The 12,895-nt window shown below is 43.4% G+C and overlaps 1 protein-coding gene across 3 annotated transcripts in view; it reads left to right on the top strand.

Annotated features, from left to right (window-relative positions):
* lrp4 (low density lipoprotein receptor-related protein 4) overlaps positions 1-12,895 on the top strand; it is a 226,213-nt gene that overhangs the window by 154,658 nt on the left and 58,660 nt on the right. For all 3 annotated transcript variants that reach the window (XM_042320844.1, XM_024418426.2, XM_042320845.1), the window contains exons 4-8: positions 1,741-1,854; positions 2,062-2,178; positions 5,040-5,168; positions 10,997-11,116; positions 11,213-11,338. In XM_042320844.1, the coding sequence (XP_042176778.1) occupies positions 1,741-1,854; positions 2,062-2,178; positions 5,040-5,168; positions 10,997-11,116; positions 11,213-11,338 (606 nt within the window). The remainder of the gene's footprint in view (positions 1-1,740; positions 1,855-2,061; positions 2,179-5,039; positions 5,169-10,996; positions 11,117-11,212; positions 11,339-12,895) is intronic.

Genomic DNA, 12,895 nt, shown 5'->3' with positions numbered 1-12,895 from the left:
TCTGTGTGTATATATATATATATATATATATATATATATATATATATATATATATATATATATATATAATATAACAGCTGGTGCACGAAATCTAAGGAAGTCTCTAGATTTTGCTCGCCTGAAGTAGAGTATGTCATGATAAGCTGTAGAGCACAAAATTTGCCAAGAAAGTTTTCATCTATATTTTTTGGGGCTGTTTGTTTATTTACCACCACAGATGGATGCTGGCACTAAGACCGCACTCTGTATAAGGAAATAAGCAAACAGGAAAACGCCCACCCAGAGGTGGCACTCCTAGTGGCCGGGACTTTAATGCAGGGAAACTGAAATCAGTCTTAACTAATTTCTATCAGCATGTTAAATGTGCATCCAGAGGGAAAAAAAACTCTAGACCACCTTTACACCACACACAGAGACACATACAAAGCTCTCCCTCGCCCCCCATTTGGCAAATCTGACCATAATTCCATCCTCCTGATTCCTGTTTACAAGCAAAAACTAAAGTTGAAGGCACCAGTGACTTCAATAAAGAAGTGGTCAGATGATGCTGATGCTAAGCTACAGGACTGTTTTGCTAGCACAGACTGGAATATGTTCCGCGATTCCTCCGATGGCATTGAGCAGTACACCACATTAGTAACTGGCTTCATCAATAAGTGCATCAATGACGTCGTCCCCACAGTGACTGTACGTACATACCCCAACCAGAAACCATGGATTATAGGCAACATCCCTACTGAGCCAAAGTGTAGAGCTGCCGCCTTCAAGGAGCGGGACTCTAACCCGAAAGCTTATAAGAAATCCTGCTACGTCCTCAGACAAACCATCAAACAGGCAAAGCGCCAATACAGGACTAAGATTGAATTGTACTACACCGGCTCCGATGCTCGTCGGATGTGGCAAGGCCTGCAAACAATTACAGACTACAAAGGGAAGCACAGCCGCGAGCTGCCCAACATTCACAAGGCCGCTGGGCCAGATGGATTACCAGGACGGTTGCTCCGGGCATGTGCTGACCAACTGGCAAGTGTCTTCACTGACATTTTCAACATGTCCCTGATTGAGTCTGTAATACCAACATGTTTCAAGCAGACCACCATAGTCCCTGTGGCCAAGAACACAAAGGCAACCGAAGGGCACTATTCCCTATTCCCTAGCCTATTCCCCCTCAGGAAACTAAAACGATTTGGAATTGGTCCTCAGATCCTCAAAAGGTTCTACAGCAGCAACATCGAGAGCAACACTGCTTGGTACAGCAACTGCTCAGCCTTCGACTGCAAGGCCCAGTATATCACTGGGGCTAAGCTGCCTGCCATCCAGGACCTTTGTACCAGGCAGTGTCAGAGGAAGGCCCTAAAAATGGGCAAAGACTCCAGCCACCCCAGTCATAGACCGGAGCGCAAAGTCTAGGACTAAAAGGCTTCTCAACAGCTTTTACCCCGAGAGCCATAAGACTATGTATTGTTGGTTAAGGAATTGTAAGTAAGCATTTCACTGTAAGGTCAATGCGTGGTGTATTCGGCGCAAGTGACAAATAAACTTTGATTTGATGGGAGGTTGTCCACTGGAGGTTAATAGACAGCTACTTTTCTCTGTATGAAAGTAAGAGAAATGTTACTAAGCTGTTGTGTGTGAGCATGCGGTGCGTGCACACTTGTACATCATACAAGTGGTGTATAGGATGTTGTTTGTGGGATTTGTCCTTTCATTGACATCCTGTCTCTCTCTCTTTGTCTGTAGCTCCTAGAGAGTGTGAAGAGGATGAGTTCCATTGTCAGAACGGCTACTGCATCCGCAGCCTGTGGCACTGTGATGGGGACAATGACTGTGGGGATAACAGTGACGAGCTGTGTGGTGAGCTACACATGCACAAACACACACATGCACACCATACATTCACTCCTACAGTATACACATATTTTCAGAAAGTTATTGTCTTTGTCACAACTCAATCCGTTGACTTTAATAACTCAATATCTCTCTTTCCCTCTCTCTTACTTTCTCTCTCTTTCTCCCCTCTATCTCACTCACTCACTCACTCACACTCACTCTCTCACACAGACATGCGTAAGTGTTCCGATAAGGAGTTTCGCTGTACAGATGGGAGCTGCATTGCTGAACACTGGTACTGTGATGGAGACACTGACTGCAAGGACGGATCAGACGAGGAAAACTGCCGTGAGTTGCCCTGTGTGTGTGTGTGTGCTTATATTTGTCCTGTTTCACACATGGACAAGAGATGGAGACCCTGACACTGTCAAAAGAGGAATAAATCCAAAACTGAGGAATTAATCCAAAACTAAAGCTTAAACACAAAATAAAAATGTTTATTAAAACATCCTGATGCCCAAAAAATCATCAGTGCATAAATGAAAGGTGAAAACAAAACAAACGTTTCTGCTAAAACGTTTTTGTTTTCACTTTTCATTTATGCACTATGATTTTTTTCATCCCCCATGATGTTTTAGTAATTGCATTCAAGCCTCAGTTTTGAAAGTATTCCTTTTTTTCTACAGTGTGTGGGTCTACATCTCTTCCAGTATTCTTATTTTGACTCCTACACACCTGGAACAGACACTATTCAGTATTAAGGACCATCAGACTCGTATTATATATACGCATTTTGTGAAATAGAAATGTTTTGTTTTTTTGCATATCCCAAAACCTCCTGAGACACGTACTGTACGTGTGTCCACACTCTCTCTCTCTTCTCTCTCTCTGGCGAGGGGGATTTCAATAGTATAGATAAAGGATTGGCAGCAGGATTTCAAAGGGCCTCACACAGGTGTATAGTCATGGCCAAAAGTTTTGAGAATGACACAAATATTAATTTCCACAAAGTTTGCTGCTTCAGTGTCTTTAGATATTTTTGTCAGACGTTACTATGGAATACTGAAGTATAATTACAAGCATTTCATCAGTGTCAAAGGCTTTTATTGACAATTACATGAAGTTGATGCAAAGAGTCAATATTTGCAGTGTTGACCCTTCTTTTTCAAGACCTCTACAATCCGCCCTGGCATGCTGTCAACTAACTACTATGCCACATCCTGACTGATGGCAGCCCATTCTTGCATAATCAATGCTTGGAATTTGTCAGAATTGATGGGTTTTTGTTTGTCCACCAGCCTCTTGAGGATTGACCACAAGTTCTCAATGGGACTAAGGTCTGGGGAGTTCCCTGGCCATGGACCCAAAATATTGATGTTTTGTTCCCCGAGCCATTTAGTTATCACTTTTGACTTATGGCAAGGTGCTCCATCATGCTGGAAAAGGCATTGTTTGTCACCAAACTGTTCCTGGATGGTTGGGAGAAGTTGCTCTCGGAGGATGTATTGGTACCATTCTTTATTCATGGCTGTGTTCTTAGGCAAAACTGTGAGTGAGCCCACTCCCTTGGCTGAGAAGCAACCCCACACATGAATGGTCTCAGGATGCTTTACTGTTGGCATGACACAGGACTGATTTTAGCGCTCGTCTTGTCTTCTCCGGACAAGCTTTTTTCCGGATGCCCCAAACAATCGGAAAGGGGATTCATCAGAGAAAATGACTTTACCCCAGTCCTCAGCAGTCCAATCCCTGTACCTTTTGCAGAATATCAGTCTGTCCCTGATGTTTTTCCTGGAGAGAAGTGGTTTCTTTGCTGCCTTTCTTGACACCAGGCCATCCTCCAAAAGGCTTCGCCTCACTGTGCGTGCAGATGCACTCACACCTGCCTGCTGCCATTCCTGAGCAATTTCTGTACTGGTGGTGCCTCGATCCCGCAGCTGAATAAACTTTAGGAGACGGTCTTGGCGCTTGCTGGACTTTCTTGGGCACCCTGAAGCCTTCTTCACAACAATTGAACCTATCTCCTTGAAGTTCTTGATGATCTGAAAAATTGATGATTTAGGTGCAATCTTACTGGCAGCAATATCCTTGCCTGTGAAGCCCTTTTTGTGCAGAGCAATGATAACAGCACATGTTTCCTTGCCGGTAACTATGATTGACAGAGAAAGAACAATGATTCCAAGCACCACCCTCCTTTTGAAGCTTCCAGTCTGTTATTTGAACTCAATCAGCATGACAGAGTGATCTTCAGCCTTGTCCTCGTCAACACTTACACCTGTGTTAACGAGAGAATCACTAACATGATGTCAGCTGGTCCTTTTTTTGGCAGGGCTGAAATGCAGTAGAAATGTTTTTAGGGATTCAGTTAATTTGCATGGCAAAGAGGGACTTTGCAATTAATTGCAATTCATCTGATCACTATTCATAACATTCTTGAGTATATGCAAATTGCCTTCATGCAAACTGATTTGTGAAAATTAATATTTGTGTCATTCTCAAATCTTTTGGCCACGACTGTACACTCTGAGACTTATCTTCCCTTTGTTGTCAAGGGGTGTGTGTGTCAACATTCCCAACTTCTCCAAATTATCCTCATCCCTGACCTATTTTGACTGCCCTAGTGTAAAACAAACTGAATGTCAGTGTAGCCAATGTGAAATGGCTAGCTAGTTAGCGGTGTTGCGCACTAATAGAGTTTCAATCGGTGAAGTAGTTGTTGCAGAGCAAGGGGACGGCTTTTCTGGCGCAATGGGTAACGATGCTTCGTGGTTGTCAGTTGTTTATGTGTGCAGAGGGTCCCTGGTTTGATCCCGGGGCGAGGGGACGGACTGTTATTGATGCTGTTGACCCGGATCATTGGTTGCTGCAGAAAAGGAGGAGGTCAAAAGGGGGGTGAGTGTAACCGATGTGAAATGGCTAGCTAGTTAGCGGTGGTGTGCGCTAATAGCGTTTCAATCGGTGACGTCACTCGCTCTGAGACCTGAAGTAGTTCCCCTTGCTTTGCATGGGCCACGGCTTTTGTGGCGCGATGGGTAACGATGCTTCGTGGGTGACTGTTGTTGATGTGCCCGGGTCGGGCGAGGGGACGAAAGCTATACTGTTACATCAGAACCACACACTGTCTTTATAGTTTATGACAGAAAAGTGGGGGTGAAAGAGAATGTGTGTTAAATATGTACCCCTCTCCCTTTCTCTCGCTCTCTCTGTAGCATCTGATGTAATGACGGCCACTTGTAGTGTTGAAGAGTTCCAATGTGCGTACGGACGCTGTATTCTGGACATTTACCACTGTGACGGAGATGACGACTGTGGAGACTGGTCTGATGAGTCCGACTGCTGTAAGTACACACACACATCAGATTCAGGTGGCTAATCATTAACATCTGCAGGCTGTATTTTACAATATACCGGTATTGATGCATGGACGGGTTTAGGTTTTTACTTTACCTTCTATAACGGTATTTGAATGTTTGGTTTGTTAAATGTGATACGCCGCGTTTAACGTCCATTTTTATAGTTTACTTCGCTACTTGAGTCATCTCTTTCCGCTCACTCTCTCTCCAGATCTCTCCGCTCTCTCTCTCTCCAGACCTAGCCCCACCCCCTCTCACTCAAGGAGCACATTTGTTGTTCTTCAACCACAAGACACTTACGTTCAGTCTGCATGGCCAATGCAGCATATGCAGCAATGTTGATAACAACAATGCTGTTTTCACTCCTCTTTGGCATTTCTATTCATTTTTGTGTCAAACAACACTTTTTAAAGTGCCCACTATCATATTCTAATTATAGAATTGGAATAATCATTCTATTTCCATGATTTAAAACATTTGACCCAAGTGTTTTGCTCTAAATCATAAGTCAAATCGCTATAGCAACTTTTGGTTCAAAATAAGGTTTTGATTGTTTGCCCATATCATGCAGCCCTACATGGCAGAGTGGAAATGATCTCAAATGAGATCAGGAAAGTTGAATTGAACAGTATAAACAATCAGAATGGAGAAAGACCCATTGAAATCACTTATAATGTATGTGTTGCCACCCTGAGTTCATGCACTACTTATAAAGCAAATTTACAAATGTTATAATTTAAAAACATAAAATACTGCCAAATGCCATCATACCAGCTATATTATTTTTTTAAAAGCAAGATATGATGGTTTGGCCATATCGCCCAGCACTAACGCCAGCACCATACATGCTACATCAGAGGCTGCTACACTGCCATGCAGAAAACACATATGGTACCTCAAATTCCTCTGCTATACACACACACACACACACACACAGAACCTGTTGTGGCCAGACTGCCTGTTGGAATTCTACCCAGAATGCCAAGCACCCTATTTCTCAAGTGGAATGTAAACAAAGGGGTTAGTAGGTTAGGGGCAGGGAGGATTGCAGTTGGGCTACAACTTTATCATGAGGGACGGGAGTGAGAGAGTTCAGTGTTTGGGAAGTGCCACTGACAACCTTTGTCTTTTTAAGGCTTTGTCAGGTGAAAGCAATAGTGTCAATACTTCCAGTCAAGTATACATAAAAGAAAAGAGATAAGGATAGGATCGGTTGAGGTTGTCCTCCCGAGTGGAGCAGTGGTCTAGCAGTTGACACTATTGCTTTCACCTGACAAAGCCTTAAAAAAACAAGCTAGCTTTGCCACTAGAGATCCTGGTTCGAGTCCAGGCTCTGTCGCAGCCGGCCGCGACCGGGAGACCCATGGGGCGGCATCACGCACTAGCGACTCCTGTTGACACAGCTGGGCGCAATGCACGCTGACAGGGTCACCAGGTGTAAGGAGTCTCCTCCGACACATTGGTGTGGATGGCTTCTGGGTTAAGCGTGCATTGTGTCCAGAAACAGTGCGGCTTGGCTGGGTTGTGTTTCAGAGGACGCACGGCTCTTGACCTTCGCCTCTCCCGAGTCTGTACAGGAGTTCTGGCGATGAGACAAAACTGTAACTACCAATTGGATATCACGAAATTGGGGAGAAAAATGGAACAAGTAAAAAATAAAAAGGTTCAGCTGAGGTTGAACAGAATTGAGACAAGTTGGTGATGGCAGATCCAGCTGTTACCATTGTAGCAATGATTGAGCTTGAGCACTGAGCAGTGACATGTTAAATGGCTACACTGCAGAAGTCTGTCTCCTTCACTCATTATGGCTCTCTGAGCGTTCCCTGACACAGATTCCTGGAATGCCCTGTCCCACTCTCCTTGCTGACAGCTGTCGTGCTAGAGCCTGCTGCTCCGCAGTGTGACTACACTACACTTGTGCATGTCTGCGTGCATTGGAAAACATTTCCCATCCTTTTCTTTCGAATACACGCAAGCTTGCCAGTGTTTCGATTAGCACAGGCTATCACGTTTCTCTTCATCACTCCAGAGAATATACCCTGTTAGACTACTGCTAAGACCTCACTGCTTTCACGTCCTTTCTTTCTGTTAATTTATCTCTATCTCAGGCTTTCATGTCTCTCTTTGTACTATCTCTCTGTCCCACAGTCTCTTTCTCTCTCTCGCACTCACTCACTCTCGCACTCACTCACTCTCGCACTCACTCACTCACTCACTCTCTCACTCACTCTCATTTTCTCTGTCATGGTAGCCCACACAAAAGCCTGTATATGGGTCTCTGTTAGCATGCATCAGACTAGGGAGTAGGATGAGAGGAGAGAGAGCAGTGATTCTCAAACTCCTCTCTTCTTTGATGTTGTCTTCAATGGTGATAAACTTTTATTTAAGGCTTTCATCATGACTGACTGATCAGTAAGGTCATGTTAGTTGTATGTCTTCGTCCCTCCTCCCACCTCTTCTTCTCCTTTATCATCCCTTTCTCCTCCCTCCTTCCTCCAGCAGGAACACAAGCATTTTGCTACATCCGCAATAACATCTGCTAAATATGTGTATGCGACCAATAAAATTTGATTTGATTTGATAATTGCCCCCTTGCCTGGAGATATTTAGAATTTTTGGGAAAGTGGAAAACGCATCAAAGAAAAAGAAACAAGGACAGAGATAAAAAAGGAAAAGAAGATATTACACTAGCTGGGAGAGGAGACATACCAGAGAGGAATAAGACTAGCCATCCTCACTGCATTTCTTGGCATAGACTGTATGCTGGACGCTTTGATAGAAAAACACTGGCACACTCTCAAATGGGCATGGCTTGTGTATTCAGAATGGAGAGCGATCTGGGCACACAAGCAGATCAAACGATTCTCTGTGTGTTTAGTGGTGTGTGTGTGTATGTATATATCTGTGTATTCGGTGTGTGTCTGTATTCTGAGAGTTGGGCACACACAAGCAGATGAAACAGTTCTCTGTGTATGTGGGTGTCAATGTGGGCGACAGGGTACCAGCTGATAAGTGGGTTTGAACATGAGAACACTGTCAATTTAATGTTTCTTGTTTTACATTTCTCTCTCTCATAGATATACACTGCCTAAAAAAATTAAGGGAACACTTAAACAACACAATGTAACTCCAAGTCAATCGCACTTCTGTGAAATCAATCTGTCCACTTAGGAAGCAACACTGATTGACAATGAATTTCACATACTGTTGTGCAAATGGAATAGACAACAGGTGGAAATTATAGGCAATTAGCAATACACCCCCAAACAAGGAGTGGTTCTGCAGGTGGTGACCACAGACCACTTCTCAGTTCCTATGCTTCCTGGCTGATGTTTTGATCACTTTTGAATGCTGGCGGTGCTTTCACTCTAGTGGTAGCATGAGACGGAGTCTACAACCCACACAAGTGGCTCAGGTAGTGCAGCTCATCCAGGATGGCACATCAATGCGAGCTGTGGCAAAAAGATTTGCTGTGTCTGTCAGCGTAGTGTCCAGAGCATGGAGGCGCTACCAGGAGACAGGCCAGTACATCAGGAGACGTGGAGGAGGCCGTAGGAGGGCAACAACCCAGCAGCAGGACCGCTACCTCCGCCTTTGTGCAAGGAGGAGCAGGAGGAGCACTGCCAGAGCCCTGCAAAATGACCTCCAGCAGGCCACAAATGTGCATGTCTCTGCTCAAACGGTCAGAAACAGACTCAATGAGGGTGGTATGAGGGCCCGATGTCCGATAGCCAAATACATTTAAACTGTTTTTCACAATTCCTGACATTTAATCGAAGTAAAAAATTGCTGTCTTAGGTCGGTTAGGATCACCACTTTATTTTAAGAATGTGAAATAGTAGAAAAATAGTAGAGAGAATGATTTATTTCAGCTTTTATTTATTTCATCACATTCCCAGTGGGTCAGAAGTTTACATACACTCAATTAGTATTTGGTAGCATTGCCTTTAAATTGTTTGACTTGGATCAAGTGATTTGTGTAGCCTTCCACAAGCTTCCTACAATAAGTTGGGTGAATTTTGGCCCATCCTCCTGGCAGAGCTGGTGTAACTGAGTCAGGTTTCTAGGCATCCTCGCACATGCTTTTTCAGTTCTGCCCACAAATGTTCTATAGGATTGAGGTCAGGGCTTTGTGATGGCCACTCCAACACCTTGACTTTGTTGTCCTTAAGCCATTTTGCCACAACTTTGGAAGTATGCTTGGGGTAATTGTCCATTTGGAAGAACCATTTCCGACCAAGCTTTAACTTCCTGACTGATGCTTCAATATATCCACAGAATTTTCCTCCCTCATGATGCAATCTATTTTGCTAAGCTCCCCCACAACATGATGCTGCCACCCCCGTGCGTCACGGTTGGGATGGTGTTCTTCGGCTTGCAAGCCTTCCCATTTTTTCTCCAAACATAATGATGGTCATTATGGCCAAACAGTTCTATATTTGTTTTTCCCCAGACCAGAGGACATTTCTTCAAAAAGTACGATTTTTGTCCCCATATGCAGTTGCAAACTGTAGTCTGGCTTTTTTATGGCGGTTTTGGGGCAGTGGCTTCTTCCTTGCTGAGCGGCCTTTCATGTTATGTCGATATAGGACTTGTTTACTGCGGATATAGATACTTTTGTGCATGTCTACAAGGTCCTTTACTGTTGATCTGGCATTGATTTGCACTTTTCGCACCAAAGTACGTTCTTCATCTCTAGGAACGTGTCTCCTTCCTGAGCGGTATGACGGCTGCGTGGTCCCATGGTGTTTATACTTGCGTACTATTGTTTGTACAGATGAGCGTGGTACCTTCAGGCATTTGGAAATTGCTCCCAAGGATGAACCAGACTTGTGGATGTCTACCATTTCATTTCTGAGGTCTTGGCTGATTTCTTTTGCTTTTCCCATGAGGCACTGAGTTTGAAGGTAGGCCTTGAAATTCATCCACAGGTACACCCCCAATTGACTCAAATTATGTCAATTAGCCTATCAGGAGCTTCTAAAGCCATGACATCATGACAGCCATTTCTGGACATTTCCAAGCTGTTTAAAGGCACAGTCAACTTAGTGTATGTAAACTTCTGACCCCCTGGAATTGTGAGACAGTGAATTATAAGTGAAATAATCTGTCTGTTAACAATCGTTGGAAAAAGTACATGTGTCATGCACAAAGTAGATGTTCTAACCAACTTGCCAAAACAGTGATGACTCCAACCTAAGTGTATGTAAACTTCCGACTTCAACTATATATATATATGTGCCGCACTGCTTCTATATATGTGTGTGTGTGTGTGTGTGTGTGTGTATATATATGTCTGTGTATATATGTGTGTTTGTGTATTTCTTTCTCATCACACACAGCACTGCTTTATTCTTCTCTCCCTCTCTTCTGTGCTATTGGCCCTGTTCCCTTCTCTTGTCTAACTGATAACACTGCACACAGACACATGCAGACACGGTGTTCTACAGCACTTGTTCTCTCACGCTTTATCTCTTTTTTTACTCTCCCTCGCTTTAGTCATTCCTCACCTCTCTGTCCTTATCTTCTACCCTCAGCCCTTCAACCTCATGTGAACAGGCTCTTATTGTTAGATCATTAATAAAAGTGTGTGTGTGCTCGTGTGGGTTTGTTTGGTCTTGGATAGATATGTTTGATTCTTTTGAAACATGCATGTCCTGCCCCAAATGTTTATTTCTGTTTTGTCCCTGTAAAAGCATCTTTGTATGACCAGATATTACCTTCAGATAAATTGTTTTACACTGTCAGGGATGATTAAAGTTCCAAAAGCATTTTCATTTTATCTCACGGTATTGGTTGTGTGTGTCCTGCAGCCTCCCACCAGCCTTGTCGTTCTGTGGAGTTCATGTGCAGCAGTGGGATGTGCATCAACGCTGGCTGGAGGTGTGACGGGGAGTTTGACTGTGATGACCAATCAGATGAGAAGAACTGCAGTAAGTATCTGCTTGTGTGTGTATATGTGTTTGTGTACATAATGTATGTAGATTGTGTACGTGTGTGTGTCTAACCGACCTGTCCTCTCCCTCCAGCCACCTCCATGTGTACTGCGGATCAGTTCCGCTGTGCATCGGGACGCTGTGTCAGGTTGTCATGGAGATGTGACGGAGAGGATGACTGCTCTGACGGCAGCGATGAAGATGACTGTGAGAAGACTGGTACGTGTGTGCAGATCGGCATCAATTTAATCTAGACAGTAAAAATTGAATAAAAGGGTGAAAAGAAAGAAAGAGCTCCATGGACTTAGTTCTTATATGCGGGCTATGAGCTAAATCTTACACCTCAGACAGGCACCCTATAGTTTACTATCCATGATAACAGTTGCAGGACAACTCTCCATGCTGAAAAGCATAATTTGAGAGGAAACTGTCAGAGGGAAAGCATATTGGCACGTTTTACATGCTCGTAACCAACTGTGCTATTTGGTTCATTTTTTTGCATTGTTTGTAACTTATTTTTAAACTTATTTTGTACAAAATGTTGCTGCTACTGTCTCTTATGACCGAAAATAACTTCTGGACATCAGAACAGCGATTACTCACCTCGAACTGGAATAAGCTTTTTCCTGTAACGAATCTGACGAGAAGGAGATAATGCTTACCCGGGAACAGGCCCGGTCATTTGTGTGAAGAAAAGACAGAGGAAAAGGCAGGTCGGGCTGCCTTCTGAGAATCCGTAGGCGAGCGAGAGAACTCACACTGCCATCCGTTCTACTTGCTACCGTGCAATCATTGGAAAATCATTCTCTGTTCTGCCGGTGCATGGAAAATCGTGCCAGCTCTATAATATCTGTGTAGTCGTTTAGCCACGACTAGGTGAAACATATGATATTACAGTTTTTAATGTCCTATTGGTAGGATAATCTTAATCGTAGGTCATCAATTTAATTTTCTAATGATTGCACGTTAGCCAGTAGAACGGATGGCAGTGTGAGTTCTCTCGCTCGCCTACGGATTCTCAGAAGGCATCCCGACCTGCCTTTTCCTCTGTATGTGTCTATTTGTCAATAACAGCTGGGTTGCGATGTCTACTATTAAAGAAGCCTCAAGGTGTTGCTCGCCTGAGGTAAGCTGTAGACCACACTATCTACCAAGAATTCTCATCTATATTATTCGTAGCCATCTACTTACCACCACAGACCGATGCTAGCACTAAGATCGTGCTCAAGCAACTCTATAAGGCCATAAGCAAACAAGAAAATGCTCAACCAAAAGCGGTGCTCTTAGTGGCTGGTGACTTTAATGCAGGCAAACTTCAATCAGTTTTACCACATTTTTACCAGCATATCACATGTGCAACCAGAGTGGAAAAAAACTTTACTCCACACACAGAGATGCATACAAAGCTCTCTCCCGCCCTCCATTTGGCAAATCTGACCATAATTATATCTTCTAACTATTAATGAAAATCGCAAATGAAATGAAATAAACATATTCACTCACAAGCTTAGCCTTTTGTTAACAACACTGTCATCTCAGATTTTCAAAATATGCTTTTCAACCATAGCTACACAAGCATTTGTGTAAGAGTATTGATAGCTAGCATAGCATTAAGCCTAGCATTCAGCAGGCAACATTTTCACAAAAACAAGAAAAGCATTCAAATAAAATAATTTACCTTTGAAGAACTTCGGCTGTTTTCAATGAGGAGACTCTCAGTTAGATAGCAAATGTTCAGTTTTTCCAAAAAGATTATTTGTGTAGGAGAAATCGCTC

Source organism: Oncorhynchus tshawytscha, linkage group LG04 (genome assembly GCF_018296145.1).
Source record: "Oncorhynchus tshawytscha isolate Ot180627B linkage group LG04, Otsh_v2.0, whole genome shotgun sequence".
NCBI lineage: Eukaryota > Metazoa > Chordata > Actinopteri > Salmoniformes > Salmonidae > Oncorhynchus > Oncorhynchus tshawytscha.
The sequence above is the reverse complement of the archived record's forward strand: the minus strand, read 5'-3'. Positions and strand labels throughout refer to the sequence as shown.